This window comes from Oryzias latipes, chromosome 13, assembly GCF_002234675.1.
Source record: "Oryzias latipes chromosome 13, ASM223467v1".
Classification (NCBI taxonomy): domain Eukaryota; kingdom Metazoa; phylum Chordata; class Actinopteri; order Beloniformes; family Adrianichthyidae; genus Oryzias; species Oryzias latipes.
Genome location: NC_019871.2, coordinates 16,693,792 through 16,706,434, shown reverse-complemented (window position 1 = coordinate 16,706,434; position 12,643 = coordinate 16,693,792). Strand labels below are relative to the sequence as shown.

The 12,643-nt window shown below is 37.9% G+C and overlaps 1 protein-coding gene across 1 annotated transcript in view; it reads right to left on the bottom strand.

Moving 5' to 3' along the window:
* Positions 1-11,706, bottom strand: part of LOC101168972 (LIM domain kinase 1-like) — a 31,187-nt gene extending 19,481 nt beyond the window's left edge. Inside the window, exons 1-3 of the mRNA XM_020708593.2 lie at positions 11,567-11,706; positions 7,614-7,709; positions 2,487-2,679 (exon numbers count right to left, since the gene is read on the bottom strand). Of these exons, the coding sequence (XP_020564252.1) occupies positions 2,487-2,679; positions 7,614-7,709; positions 11,567-11,706 (429 nt within the window). The remainder of the gene's footprint in view (positions 1-2,486; positions 2,680-7,613; positions 7,710-11,566) is intronic.
* Positions 11,707-12,643: the final 937 nt, after the last annotated feature.

Here is a 12,643-nt window from a genome sequence, read left to right as displayed (position 1 = left end):
TTTGCCCTTTATTTTCTCAGTTATTTACAACTTAAGAGCTAAATGAAGTGATGATAGAAGAAAAAGTTACACATTTAGCAGTATTTTGTTTAATCTTTATTTAAAATGACCCAATGACAGTGGTTGGAAGAGTAAAATTACTGTCTACAAATGGCCAAAGACAGCAGCAAAGCCTGACAAAGTTGGTATGTGGAGGCAGTGTTGTTGATGAAATCCCCGACTGTCCGGCCATGAGGTCTACAATTTGACCTGCAAACTGACTCAACGCTGTGTCACAGAGCGCAAAGTGTCTTTAACTTACAATGATTGCAGTATTTCAGGTGCAGCAACATCAGTGTATTTTAAAAATAGGGCAGTTTTTCCCTAGGCTGACCAGCACACGTGTCATAGTGACTGGGCAGTGCTCGCCAGTGGGCAAGGCACTGATCCACCTACTGTCTTTGTATTTAGGCCTGAACATCTGACGAACCTTAAATTAGCCAAAGTACAACCACAGCGGTTGTCGATCTTTGCGGCTCAATAAGAACGGCAATAAACAAGATGAGTTGAGAGGAGCAGCAACCAATCCACCCAATCACTTAAAGGTGCCCAAGATGCTTCATTATTGTGATTGCAGGGCGAAGGGTAGTCTGTCTGGAAGTGGTTCACAGAATGATGGATCGAATTCTCTGAGCTGTAACGAAAAACCAGAGGAATTCATGATTTCTGCTCAGTGCAGCTGTGACATGACTGCAAGGTCTAACCAAAATGTCAGACTGGAGAAGAGGGAAGCCGGCTTTACAGTTCTAAGCAGCCTCTAAAGACCACCATCAAGAGAAGGTGAATTATTGATTTAATCAGCACTCTGGCCTTTATGGGACTGCTGGAGGCAATTCATCACATAAAAATCAGACTAAACATTTGTAACACTCACAGGTTTGCTCATTGAAATAATATAAGGTGGAATTAAAAACAATCATTTCCCCATTCTTATTTTGTGTCTGACACAAAATCCTAAAGTTCAAGTAGTGGTCAAAGTTAGGGATTTTTTTTAAGAACAAACAAAGAACCAATTTGTCTGTTTCCAATATTCAAATGGAATTTCAGATCATTCATATATAAGCAAAGTTGACGAGCAACAGTTTTCAGCAAATATTTAAAAGAGGAGCATTGTTTTGAAAGATAACAGCTCTTTCAAAACAATGACCTGCCTGCGATCACCACACTGTGTACCTGGGAGGCTGGTCATAATACAGACAAAAACCTGCTTTAAACTAACCCATCATTTACAAAATATTCAAAAAATATATGATTAATTACAAAAACTCTTTTATTAAAGTTTTGTAGATGCTTTATCTCAATAAATGGACAATTATGAGTTGCTTTAATTTTGCAGGCTGGTATAAAATTCAGCATCACTAACCCAACGTTGGATCTAGATGGTGGTTTGAATTTATTTATCAAAGAAAACTAAACCCTGTTATTATTATTATTATTATTTTCTTTCTTTTTATTTTTTATTTTTTACAAAATCTCACTTTTGAAAATAATTAAGGATGATCTCCGGGAGTGCAACGATATATAAAAATAAACCTGATTATTTTAATACAACAACAATAAAAAAATACATTAATTTGTCCAAAGAAAGACAAAAGTACTTACATCTGATGATCAAAAAAACGAAACGACTCTTCAATTAATTGTTTTATTCTCTGAAATTTGACTTTTCTTTCTTTGAAATTCAGAGTTTTATCTAAAGATTCGTACAAATTTCTATTCGAAGTTCATTTAAAACATGTTAACATTTATAATCAGAAACTGGCATTATTTTTAGAATTATGACTATAATCTACAAGCTCCATTTTAGGTAAAATAATTTGTAGTATTATACAAAAGATCCCGTTATATCACAAAAACATCTTATTTTTGTGAATAAATAAGTAAATGTAGAAAAAACCCACAAAAATCATTCCCTACATCTAAGCTGCATCTAGACCCGATCAAGTTTTAGCAACCAAACTCACAAATTATTCGTCTAATCAAAACGAAACAGGCTACTGTGTTGTTTCTGGGGTAAAAAGACTTAGCATATGAAGCTACTTAACTTTAACGAAAATGATATTTGCAGGTGATCAAGCTTTGTTTTTAATCTAAATCATTAGAAAGGCTGCAGCTCTTTTTTGATGCAGCTTCACCTCCAGTCAGTCAGTTCAACTGTTCATCTGTTGTGACTGCATCTGCACACATGATCCCTTCTCCTGTCACAACAACTATGACTTTCACTGGTGGTCCGGAAGACTGAAAAAGTAGCCATCTGGATTAGGGTCAGTTACAGGTCTGGCACAGATCCTGTATTAGTCCACAAAGCGCGGCTGTAAATGTTTGGACTCAGGTGTGCATACGCCTGCCTGACCATAGCGTCACAGCTCAAGGGGGTAACCTGAGTTTTGTCCGCTCACAAAGGGGTTAGTGGGGGTGATGAGGGATAAATCAGCTGATCGTCTTACCATGATGAGGCCGGCGGTGATCGGGTCGCTGCAGCCGTGGCACAGCTCCCCAAATTTGGCCCAGTAGTCCTTCTTGCAGAAGAGCTGACCATCTTTTTCATAATACCAGTTGGACAGCAAGGCGCTGCACTCACAACACCTGAGAACAGGTGAAACAGATTTATGAGCATCTGAAGTGACAGTGAAAAATCCCCTTTAGTAGACCAAAGGTTTATAGAATGCTAAGAAAATAACTGTTAATTAACATCAACCAGGGCTGGGTTTAAAAACAATCAAATGAAATCTATTTTTACATATAAAATACAAATTTTCAGCCAAAATAACATTGTTGCTAAGAAGAGTTCCGCCTTTGCTCGGTTTAAATCACAAGTTATGTAAATGTTTTTTTAAACTAAAAAAACGTTTCCAGGAAAAAACTTTGATAAATAACAATACATTTTTAACAATAATCTGATAAATCAGACATTTAATTGAATTGTAAACATAAATTAAACTCATTTTGTAATAAAGTAGTGATACCCATAGCTATTACAGAACTATACGAAATAAAATAAGATATCCTTGATTGATTATTTTGCACATTGAGACAGAAAAAAATTTTTTTTACTGGTTACTTGTGAATATTCAACAAAAACTGTCAGAGACTTAGCAGAAAAAACAGACTATCGAGCTACCAGACCCTAACATTGCCGTGCATTCTGTAAAGTGTGCTATTACCTTCCTAATGACACCCTGCAATACTACAAATTACAGTTCTACAGCTACAATAACACTCTTTGTGGACTTGTCCTACACATCATTTAACATGTGATCACACCAAAACACACAGCTCAACAAGAGCTGAGTAATGGCATAAAATAAGAGAGAATACTAAATCTGTGGTTAAACATTACATCAAGTACATCAGGCTCCGCTCTGTAGAACACAAGGCTATTATTCCATGATACTCAAATGGTTTCTTTAGGATTTTTAGCAGTTGCATCAGACAAAAAAGGCATTTGTGAAACAAAAACACACAATTTAACATTAGAACTGAACACTGGAGGTAAATAAACAAGTAAAACAACTTAAAGTGAGTTTATAGTAACTGAAAAAGGATAAGAAAGACTTCCCAAAACAGGCTTTATCGCATACAGTTCACATGACTCAGTTGTTTAAACATGACTTTTGGGAAATAAAAAACTGGATGAACAGGAAGACATCTTTCCAGTTATAAACACAAGCTTCATGGAAGTAAGCACATATGTCGCCACATAAATCAAAATGTGGGCTAATCCTTTTTCAAACACACAAATTCACTGGAGTTAATGCACGGCTGACATACCAACAAGCTTGTATGCACTTGTTTATAATCTGCTGTGATCTCCGTCTAATACGTATGACAAAGTTGAGTGTCTCCACTCCTTCACAGCATTGCTCCCACTGGATCATGCAGACGTCTGGACCCGTCTCTGCTCAGACTCGCTCAAAAAGGATTTTGCTTTGAAAGGACCAGCAGCTCAGATCTGCTTCAAAATAATAAAGCTGCAATTACTGCAGCTTTCAAATGGTTTTCAATGACATTTTGTTGAGAGTCATGAGTTTAGTGGTTATGCTGAGCTGCTGGAGCCAAAAAAGAAATTTTATCCTGGAGGTTTAGGTTTATAAAGGGAAATGAAAAAATGTAAGGTTTTGATCAAAGACGAGTGTTCGTTTTTAAGCTTTTTAAGCTTTTTTTGGGGAAAAATCTAAAATCTAAATCTAAAATTTAATGCATTGCTTTGCTTAAAACATAGAACCATAACAGCTACATTTAATTTATTGTCAGCATATAATTATAATTAGATGCTTAATCCAAACCTAGCTCCTAAATGTGCAACCTCAGCTTTTCCTTGCAATTTTTCTGTTCAGCATTTATTTGCCTGGTTAGTCAAGCAATAACTACTTAAAATACTTCCTAATATCACCAACCCTTCATTGCCCCAGGCTTGGCATCTTTTCATGCTGCCCAAATGCATGTATGACCTTGAAACACAGGCAGACAGAGATGCCATTTATCTATTAGACAGACAGACAGTCTCCCCAGTGTCTGCATTCAGAGCTTTGCTGCAGCTCAGCAGATTGTTGCAGAGCTGCTTCAGCATGCAGCATGTTTGGAGGAATAGCGGGATGAGGAGACCTGGAAGTAGGTCAAGGCTTTCAGAAAATGTGTGCAGCACAGAGGCAGCGGCTACTCAGCTGTTCTGCCTCTCTGTCGCTCAATAACTGTCTTTTATTATAAATCCCTGCTGAGGCAAAGTCATACTTGGTAGGATGTATTCACCTAAACAGGCAAGAGGGCTTTAATGTACTGAGGATCAGCTCCTACGCAGCAATTTTTCTCTGAGCAGACATGGGAGTGGCAGCAGAGCATTAAAGATATGGGGGAGAAGATGAAAAACTACCAGATGGAGAAGCCAAGTTTCTGCCATTGAGTTTCATCTCTGAGGTGCTGCGGGAAGCAGCAGAGCAGAATTAATGTTTATTTTGAGATTGCGGTTAGTGTGTTAATCACATGTTGAACCGCGTTTTGTTTATTGGAGTCACCAGGACTGGGTGCACTGGCATCCACATTTAAGAGGATTATCAAAGTTGAAAAGCCTTTGCTTGCTGTTGCTCCGATATGATGCTCCCAAAACGCAAATGGGAGGAAAATTCACACATTCTGCAGAGCTCAGACATTCCTCAAAAAAAGTAAAAATAATTTTACTTTGCAAATAATAGAAAAATGTAGTTAGTATTAATGTGGATTTTACACATAAAAAAATAGTTACATGCATCCATATGTCTATCCTAAACTCACAACGATACCCTCCAGTGTAACTGAATCACTCAACAGGAAACAAGCAATAACAGCCACTAACCCTCCTCTGCTAAATTCTCAAAGGGAATTAGCTGAAAGTGTCTGGGGGAGTAATAAATTCCTCCTCTAGGTCAATAGGAGGCTGCCTTGTTTGGAGTCCCTGACCTTCTTTCATCTGAGTCCACACCAATCTGGTATCTGTTCAGGTCGTTCACTTTTGCTTACATAGAATCTTCAGTCTGAGAGGGTTTGTTTTTTTAAAGCAGAGATAGCACTGAGTGCTGACAATAAAGCCTGTTATCAGTGGGAACATTCTTTCAGAAAGATGGAGATAAATGGGGGTTTTAATAAAGTCTGCAGAGACAATTAAAAGTTTCAGCATTTTTATTTTAATCTATTTATAATTCTTTTTACCAAATGCTAAACAACAATAAAGTGGAAGCTCTGTGCTGTTTATTTTTTCGAACAAAACTCAGATTTTGGTTTTACATTTCACACACACACAGTTGAAAGTATTTGGTAGAACTTTCATTTGTTTATTGTATACAATTAAGAAAATAAGTTGCTCAAAATTGACTGTGGGCTTATTAAAAAGCAGCTCAGCTGTTCAACTCAAGTCCACTATGTCATTTCCTGTTCTCCCCTGAATTGACAGTTCTGACCCCCTTTGGGAAAATCCAAGCAAAAGCTGACAATGATAGCAGGTAACACCATGTGAAAGTGCTGAGTTAGTATGCGATGAAATAATATGACTATACGATTGGTTAAATATAGACTGTTAGTCAAATTACTATTAGCCCAATAAAAAATAAGTCAGACTTTTGGTCATTACAAAAAGTACTACTTAATCTATGACATTTCTGCAATATTTGATCACAAATTCTATCAAGGACCAAAAGAAGATCCAACTTTTTAAAATTGTTTTAATTAACTTTTGGGACGCAAAAAGAGAATTCATTTACATACTAGATGTTAAACTAAAAAAGAGGAAATGATAAACTACAGTTCAAAACATTAATGACACACTGCACACATGGTGCAGAAACCTTTTAATCTTTAACTATCCAGCTGCTGCATTAAATTATTTCAAGTGTGATGATGAAGTTGGATAGAATTCATCCTATAATGTGTTTTAATGACCTTTTCATATATTTATCACACTGACAGCCTGGGTCAATACCTAACATGATTAGCTAGTTCCTGTGAGCCCCTATGAGCTCAACAGTCAGAGAGGATGGGTGGAGTTAAATACTACGATAGACACAATGTCAAGTGAAAAACAAAGACAAAAGAGAAAAAAATAAAACTAAAAATTAACATTTAATTATTTAACTGATCTGTAAAAATTTATGCTACTCTTTATGAAATTAATATGCAGCTCAGCTTAAACCCCAAGAGGGAGATTGTCTTCTGCTGTTTTCAGATACAGCACTGATCTAAAGTCACACTTAATAAACTTTTATTATTTAGTTTAAAATTATATGCAGGGGAACACCTGCAGGAAGATTTGCCTTTGGCAAGTAAAAACGAAAAAGATCACTCACTGGTATTCATCAAATCACTCTAATAACAGGTTTTAATCAGCAAATCATTCCACTTATCACTGTCCAAACGTTTAGGAAAAAACTCACACCATTTTTTCTTTTCTGAATATATGTTAAGCAAAGTAAAATTAAAAGAAAGCTGTTAAGTTTAATGCACCTTTTGTAACCAATGCAATGGGATGGAAAATGATTTCTGCGTAATGGTTTTAGGCACGAATATTTTTGATTTTTTCATTTCCACCCACATCAGCTGCTATCTGGTTAGAATGCATCCCAAAAATCCATCCTTCTAGGCGACAGACTGGAGATTATATCCAATGATTAGACAAAAAATGTTAAAACCCATTCACTAAAAATAAAAAGTAAAAAAAGTGTTTAAAGCCATTATTCAGTCAAACTGTGTTTAGATTGTTTTTTTATTCCTGAGGAGTGCTTGGAAAATTTTTAGACCTATGTTTCTTTCCCTCTTTTACAGTAACAAGTCCTTTCTATTTACTTTCAATAATTTGTTATTATGTTTTGAGTATACCAACCAACATTTTCTCCTGGGTATTAAATAAATACATCTATTATGGCCTTTTAAGTGTTGGTTGACATCCTGAAGTCCTTTGTTTTTGCTCAGCACAGACATGCAGTTCTGAACAAAAACAAAAAGCAGCAAATGCTTTAATAAGCAAAGCTTTTAACATTGTTTTTTTTTTCTTCACATCAGCAATCATTATAGGTATAGTAAAACCAAAGAAGCTTGAAAAGCCGTGGCACAGCTCCCCAAATTTGGCCCAGTAGTCCTTCTTGCAGAAGAGCTGACCATCTTTTTCATAATACCAGTTGGACAGCAAGGCGCTGCACTCACAACACCTGAGAACAGGTGAAACAGATTTATGAGCATCTGAAGTGACAGTGAAAAATCCCCTTTAGTAGACCAAAGGTTTATAGAATGCTAAGAAAATAACTGTTAATTAACATCAACCAGGGCTGGGTTTAAAAACAATCAAATTAAATCTATTTTTACATATAAAATACAAATTTTCAGCCAAAATAACATTGTTGCTAAGAAGAGTTCCGCCTTTGCTCGGTTTAAATCACAAGTTATGTAAACTTTTTTTAAACTAAAAATTATATTTTACATTATAGATATAGTAAAACCAAAGAAGCTTGAAAAGCTCTTTGGAGTTAAAGGGTCTTGCAGAAAAAAACAAACAAACAAGAGAGTTGTTCGACTTTTACACATCAACCCTGCATCCTGCCATCATCTGCTCAGTGCTTTACATCCACACTTGTGTATACGTGGGTGTGTAATTGTAACCATGAGTCTCTGAATGATGTGGAGGCTGAGGAAGCAGGAGAGTAAGAGATATCCAAAGCAAACAGTGTTCATCAAATGACAAATACAAAGCTAAAAGATTTACTAAAGAGCTAAACCATTGCAACATATTCACAAAGGCACACATGCTGGCACTCGTATGCATAATTTATTATTAAGTCATTCACACTTTCCCTTATCTCAGGAGGACATCCATCATCAAATTCTCTGCAAAGACAGCGCAAATGCTTTGGAGTGGTTCTGATCAATAAGCCAATACAGAGATGAACCCGACCCTCTAGCAAAAACAGAACAGAAAAAGAAGTGACAATGAGAATGAGGCCTGGAGAGTGGGATGGTGACAGAAACAAATGTGACTACAGCATGAGAGTGTCAGCTGCTGTAGTTGCTGCACTAACAGACTAAGCTGACTTGCTGGCTGACAAAGACAAAGAATGACCTCTTAGAAGGGCAGAGACTGTGGGACAGAGGGGTGGGCAGACACACACACACTCATCTTTAGACGGGTGAAAGTTGAGCACAGGAAATGGCAGACTGTCTGGGGAGATCCCCCGTCGCCCCCTCAGAGTAAACATAAATAGACCAGCATTCCTGGTCCTCAGCCAAATTCCCATTGGTTGATATTTGACGGAGTAGTGTCCTTAACCATTTTACCTATGAGGAAAGTGAATAGTATTCTTCCCAGCTACCTCATGTGGGTTTTAATTCTCCAAGCATTGCATTTTAACATAACCGGGACAGACACATTTGTCTTGTTCCCATGCCCCCCTTTTTGTGCCCATCCTCCCTCCTCCTCCTTCTCCATGGCAACACAGAATGCCACAGCGATGAAGTCACCCTTTACACATGGAAAAAGTTGACATCATGGCTAAATCCCATTTTTGTGCTGGCTTGCTTTATAGTCTATCAGGAAATCCCACAACCAATCAGATTTGAATCTGTTCCCCTGACCTTAGCAAACACCGGCTCAGCAGCATACGGCATACGGCACATTCGAGATCTGCAGCTCCTGCAACAGACGAGGAAGCGGGCGCTGCATTTTAAACAGCAGCAATAGCTGCACCCTCCACGGCCTCAAATGTTTCCCACTGTGGGAGACAGTCTCTTTATCAATTCAGACCGTAAACAGGAGGCTCTGTAGCTGAATGAGGTACAGGACAGCATCAGCCGCCTTCTTTGTGGCTGTTAAGCCATCCTGAATAACTGTTAGCGCAGTCAGGGCCTTCTTGTTCCAGCCTTCAGAGAGGTATGGGAACCAGGATGAGTGCTATTCAGTCACTCTCATTCATCAGTGGATCTTGCTGACAAGAGCTGTTCAAACTCCAGACTTAACTTCTTTCTTTTTGTGCTATTCTGGTGCCTAAATAGATTTAATCCAGGTATTCTGACCCTTAACGATATCCCAAAACAGGCATTTATTTTTAGGTTGAACTTTGTTTCTAAACTGACTTCTTTTCAATGAACAAGGATTTCTGTAAAGGGTAAAATTCTGCATTTCCTTTAATGACAGCTGAAAGAAATAAGCCCCAGCTCCTCCGCAACATCTCCCTGCAAAATATGGATGGGGTAGATCGATGAGTTTTTAAAAAAGGCATCTAAATCTACTTCAGGCACGCTGATACCATCTCCAGTACACTCACTCTCTCCTTCAAATCCATCTAGAAATGGACTAACTAAACAAAACAGAACACATTAGTTTGTTATCATCAGTTTTTTTTTTATGATAATCATTCTATAAAAACAAATGATCAAGTAAGGTTTAAGAATAAACCTGATATAGCTGCTTTTGTCTGGCTTTTGTCTATTTCAGAGATTCCAGCATATTTTAAAATGATGGAGGTCAATTATGATTGTCAGAAGTCAGAACTCTGTCTCCCCCTCTGGTCATCGGCAGGAACCATCTCTAGAGTTCGAAGCACACTACATCTCCCAAGCACACAGTTTCTGGATGCCACACACCTGACTCTCATGTGCTATCACTCACGGTAAACTTAAACACTGTACTGAGCCTCACTCAGCGCAAAGTATTGTTTGTACCACTCTGCCTGCATTACCGAGTGTTAAATCCAGACCTGATCTCTTGATTTCCTGGCCCTTTTTCGTCTTTGACTTAAATTGCCGGCCCCAAACCTCGCCTGGATCCTGACTTCTCTAGTTTCCTCTCTGATGTGCTAATGCTCGTTGTTGACCTCTGCCTGCCTGACCCCGATTTAGCTTTATGGACTTTTAGCTGAGCTAATAAACCTGCTGCAATTGGAACCAGCTGTCTGCCTGTTCTTGTGACAATGACTTTGTCAGGAAAATGACGGCACTAATCTATTTTTTTTTTATTAATCAGATTCAGGGTTGAAGTGTGGCCTCTATCAGCTGTGGCACAAAATGAATATTTCAAAGTGGGATTAAAGTACAGTGGAGCGGGCTAAAGGTTAGGGCTGAAAGAGGGGAGATTATGCGACACAATATATGCTAACCCTTATTTTTTGCAATGTAGAGTTTACCTGTAAAAACTGTGGGCAAACGAGGTGAGAAAGGTCACAGCCTTGTTTTTCCATTCCTTTTTTTTAAGAAGTGCATGAATTCTTAACTGGAATCAACAACTCACCATAAACGTACGAAATTATTTTTTTCATTTTGGAAAGAAGGAAGTAAAAAAAGAAATTCTGGGCTTTTTGTGTATCCAGACTCAGAAGTATGATCCACGTGGTGGTCTGACGTCTCTGACTTTGCAGAAGTGGCACAAAAACTTAAGAGAAATGAGTCAGTTTCAGTTACTACACCTATCTCTGTGAAGCCGGTCTTCCTACACACACAGAATACAATTTCACAGACTATAAATGAAGACCGTCTTTTTTAATAGAAATACTTTTGGTTTAAGAATCTCTGCAGAAAACAAAAGATGTGAAGAACAGCTGGTTTCCTCAGCCTTACAGATCATAAATGCAAAGCAGATCACCACAGCCAAAGACCACATCAGAAGCTAGATTCATAGCAGAACCTGCTTTGTTTCAATTATCAGTCTCACTTTCCTTCTTATGGGAATTCCTTTGAGTTTAATACAACTATTTGAAGCTTTTAGAGTATTTTTTTATTTTTAAACAACATAATTCCAAAAGACTAATTTGTAAAAAACAAAACAAAAAAACTCAAGATTAAAACTAGGTAAAACAAGAAGGTGGGAAACTTTTTTTTTTTCAAAATAGAAATATAGGTTAATCTTAATGAAGAAAAATAGGTCATCAAAACGATAAACTTTTTTTTTTTATCCTTTCCTAAATAGAATAAATCATCTGCAGCTTCACTTAACATACAGCCCTTAAAGTTTTGAACAAACTTCACTGTCACTCCTCCATGACCAAACTCTAAAGTGGCTCCATACAAATTCCTCACTTACAGTATGCGCAGCCTCCCTCTGTGTCGCCTCTTTGCTGACATGTCACTGAAGGGAGCCGAGCTCTTGTTTTGACAGCCCGCAGACAGACTCATGCCAGCAGCTCTGATGCGCAGCTTGCACAGCTTTGCTGTCAGAAGCATCAGTGTCACTGTCTCTGTGCTCGGTCTCTCCCTTCCTCTACTTCCTCTCTCAGTGCAGCTGAATAAAAAAAGGGGGGGTGGAGGGTGTCACACTTCTTTATCCACCATTTCCCATCCCTTGGGAGTCGACCTGACCCCATGGCAGCACAGACCTCGCCCACAGCCGCAATGCTGACATCAATGGGGCTTCATTTCTTTTAAAATGTATCTTGAAAACTCTGCAGGCAGTGATGCGAACAACCCATTTCAGAAACTTCTCAATCCTTTGAATGGCTTCTGCTGCACAATTCTAAATTTGCAGTTATCCATCATTCAAGTTAGCCGTTCCACCTTCTCTCACATTTGCCGTGAGGTATACCAGCCTCCAAAGTGCTGCGATTTCTCAGAGATGAGATGATGAGGTGAGTTCACACATGCCTGAAGTGAAATCTCAATTCAATTTGAGTGGCCAGAGAAATTGTCTGCCAACAGAAAAGGAAGAGGCCCTCAGTGTGGTCTGCTGATAGAACATTATATACAAAATGTTAGTCCAAGGTGTCTGTTAAAGGCAAAAACTCATAAATTCAGACCAAACATATCCAACAACTACAACACATTGTGAACAAATTCCAAGTCTCATTTGTTGTCCAGTCTCATTTTGAAGCTAAAATGGAAGATGCAAACAGAATGAACAGTAAAAACGAACACACTATCTGCCTATTACTTCAAATCCCACTCTAGTGTCTGCCTAGTGTTTTTTTGTAGAACAAATAGTTAGCATATATATATATATATTGCATTTATAAATAAATGTACTCAAGACATACACTTTGTTTTATAAAGAAAGCAGTTGTGAAACTACCACACAGACATGTCTGTGGTGAAACAATGGGAAATGTATGTGAACTTTTGCTGCAAAAAAACCCATTTCTTCATATTGACTTTAAATGACAGATTT